Source organism: Phytophthora parasitica (assembly GCF_000247585.1).
Source record: "Phytophthora parasitica INRA-310 unplaced genomic scaffold supercont2.15, whole genome shotgun sequence".
In the NCBI taxonomy this organism is placed as follows: domain Eukaryota; phylum Oomycota; class Peronosporomycetes; order Peronosporales; family Peronosporaceae; genus Phytophthora; species Phytophthora nicotianae.
The window spans coordinates 1,096,716-1,099,875 of record NW_008649001.1 but is presented as its reverse complement, the minus strand read 5'-3'; the positions used below and the strand labels follow the sequence as shown (position 1 = coordinate 1,099,875).

General features: G+C 55.7%; 2 protein-coding genes across 2 annotated transcripts; both read left to right on the top strand.

Annotated features, from left to right (window-relative positions):
- Window positions 1–48: 48 nt before the first annotated feature.
- PPTG_08325 (hypothetical protein) lies at window positions 49–1,634 on the top strand (the record flags this gene model as incomplete). The annotated part of the gene is made up of 1 exon (XM_008903316.1): window positions 49–1,634. The coding sequence occupies one exon, from the start codon at window positions 49–51 to the stop codon at window positions 1,528–1,530; it is 1,482 nt and encodes a 493-aa protein (XP_008901564.1). The 3' UTR covers window positions 1,531–1,634.
- Window positions 1,635–1,856: 222 nt separating this feature from the next.
- Window positions 1,857–3,146, top strand: PPTG_08324 (hypothetical protein; the record flags this gene model as incomplete). Its single annotated transcript, XM_008903315.1, has 3 exons — window positions 1,857–2,699; window positions 2,764–3,110; window positions 3,137–3,146. 3 exons carry the CDS (start codon window positions 1,857–1,859, stop codon window positions 3,144–3,146), a joined length of 1,200 nt encoding a protein of 399 aa, XP_008901563.1.
- Window positions 3,147–3,160: the final 14 nt, after the last annotated feature.

Sequence of the window (3,160 nt, the reverse complement as noted above, 5' to 3'; positions counted from 1 at the left end):
AACGGCGTGCTGCGTCCGAAGGAAAACGAGGTAGTGATCCCCTCGCTGATGTTCGTCGAGTCCCTGGACGCCATCATGGAAGACCTGGCGAAGAGCTCCATCGACGTTGCTATGATCAAGAGCGTCAGTGGAAGTGCTCAGCAACACGCTTCCGTATACTGGGACAAGGGCTTCTCGCTTCGTGCCTGCTTAGACGCCGCCGCGGAGTCTGGCGCCGTTTCCATGGTGGAGGCCATGCAGAAACAGCAAGAGCCTGCGTTCTGCCTGCCCAACGGACCTAGCTGGATGGACAGTTCTACGACGCGCTACTGCACTGAGTTGGAGAATGTTGTAGGTGGACCTGGCCGCGTCGCTGAGATCAGTGGGTCCCGAGCGTACGAGCGCTTCACGGGCAATCAAATCGCCAAGCGGATCCACGAGGATCCTGCATTTCTGGAGAAATGTGGACGTATCGCTCTAGTCTCGTCGATGCTGACGTCGCTCCTGTGCGGTGAATACGCTCCAATTGATGACAGCGACGGATCGGGCATGAACCTGCTTGACGTACGCGAACGTGTGTGGTCCCCTGAGCTCGTGAAGGCCACTACGAAGTACAGTACTTCTGCTAATGCTGCGGAGAAGTTAGTGGCGGCCTTGGGTCCGCAGGTTTCGCGAGCGTACTCGTCAGTGGGCTCTATTCATGTCTACTTCCAGAAGAAATACGGCTTTATTGCTGATTGCAAGGTGATCGCGTTCTCCGGTGACAACCCGTGCACCCTCGCAGGTATTGGTCTATCTCAGCCCGGTGACGTGGGTGTCTCGCTGGGTACATCCAGCACGCTGTTTGCGGTGGTGCCGACGGAAGCCGCGCGCTTCTCTGGCAAAGAGGGGCACTTCTTCTGCAACCCCATTGACCCGAACTCGGTTATGGCTATGATCTGCTTCAAGAACGGCTCACTCACGCGAGAGGATGTGCGAGATCGACGCGCGAATGAGTCGTGGGAGATGTTCGAGCAGCTAATGCAAGCTACGAAGGCGGGCAACGGAGGCACCACAGCGTTTTACTATCAGGATCCGGAGATCACTCCATCCACTCTTAGGGCTGGAGTTGTTGGTTTCAATGCCAGCGGTGCTAGCATTGACATCTCGCACTCCCCTCCTGAAGTGGAAGTGCGTGCAGTGGTGGAGAGCCAATTTCTGTCGCTGCGTTTGCATGCGGAGAAACTTGGCGTCAACAAGCCGCAGCGTCTTATGGTGGTCGGAGGAGCCTCTGCGAACAAGTGTATGTTGCAGGTTCTCGCCAACGTGTTCAATGTGCCGGTGTATCGCCTCACCTGTGCCTCCAACTCGGCTGCTTTGGGTGGTGCTTTCCGTGCCCGCCATGGATACGCCTGCGCTGATAGTGCATCTGGATACGTGCCATTTGACGTAAGCAGCAGCCTGGACTTCTCGCTAAGCGCCACGCCTGTCGACGAAGACGCCAAGACGTACACGAACGAGATGCTGCGCTTCGAATCCCTCGAGAACCAGGCCGTCAACATGCTCAGCTAACCCAGCCATGGTCTCCAGCGAATTTTTCTTTACGTCCTCGTGCAGTCGAATGGCAAGTTGCAAACGTAATGAACAACATCCTTGTCAAATGATCTCAATTCCCATACCACCGGTCTTCATATGTGCATCGGCAATCACCAAAATAGTAAGCCATCGACGTCGTCCCTCCTGGTCAAATCTCTCGCACCGGAATCAGATTACCCTATTCATCGACGACGTCACGGCCAGATGGGGTCCACTATTCGAGGCACTGCAACGTCGATCCGTCCGCCGCTTCGGCCATTCCTCGATTGGACTTCAAGTGCGCACTCACCATCACTCTGTCAATGAGCTCTTCACTATTGCGCGCGCGTCGTCTGGGCCATCGACTGGCTGCCACTCGCCGTGGCTTCCACACCAGCGCGGTGACTGCGTTCCCCGAGATCCCATTCAAGCTTGCGGACATTGGCGAGGGTATCGCTGAGGTTGAAGTGCTACAGTGGTTCGTCAAAAGCGGCGATGAGGTCAAGCAGTTCCAGAATGTGTGCGAAGTCCAGAGCGACAAAGCCACAGTGGAGATCACCAGTCGCTACGACGGTATCGTCACAAAGGTGCATTATGAAGTGGGAGAAATGGCCAAAGTGGGCTCCACGCTCATCGACATTGACGTGGATGAGGCCACGGCTGCGGCTACGCAAGGCGGCGGCAAGAAGAAGGGAGCTCCGATCCCTCGCAGGACACCCACACCCGTTGCCACGGAGCCTGTGGCTGCTCCTGCTCCTACGGCTCCAATTCCTGAGCCTGTTGCTGCTCCGACGCCTGTCGTGTCGAGGGTTCCCATTGCTCCTCGCAGACTTGAAGGAGAGGAGAAGTTGCTGACGTCCCCGTCGGTGCGGCGATTAGCTAAGGAGCACAACATCGACTTGCACGACGTGGAAGGCACTGGACCGCAAGGTCGAATCCTTAAGGGAGACCTGCTGGAGTACATCCGAATGCTGGCAACACAGCCGTCCACTCCTGCTCCTCCTGCTGGTCAGAGTACTGCTACCGCGCAGCCTCCTGCAGTGGATGGGTCCAACACCACGTACTTGCAACAAGACACGGTGGTGCCGTTAACGCCTATCCAGAAGATGATGGTTAAGTCCATGAACGCGGCACTGCAGATCCCGCACTTCGGATACGCAGATGAGGTAACCAGTTTGTAGTGTATGCATGACTACACTGCAAGTGACTGACTTTTGTATTGTACGGCAGATTCGGATGGACGCGCTGTATGAGTTGCGGAAGGAATTGAAGCCGCTCGCTGAGTCTCGTGGAGTGAAGCTTTCGTTTATGCCTTTCATCATTAAGGCTGCGTCGTTGGCTTTGAAACACTATCCGATGCTGAATGCGACCGTGAACGAAAGCGAGACTGAGCTCACGTTGGTCGCTGCACACAACATTTCGGTGGCGATGGACACGCCAACGGGTCTGATTGTACCAAACGTTAAGAACGTCCAGGCGAAGAGCATCATGGAGATTGCTGAAGACCTTAACCGGCTACAGCAACTCGCCGTTGCTGGAAAGTTGGCGCCTAGCGACCTAACTGGGGGCACATTCTCGTACGTGTATTATGCTGCTTTCTCAGTTATTTGTGACCGATTTCTAAAAG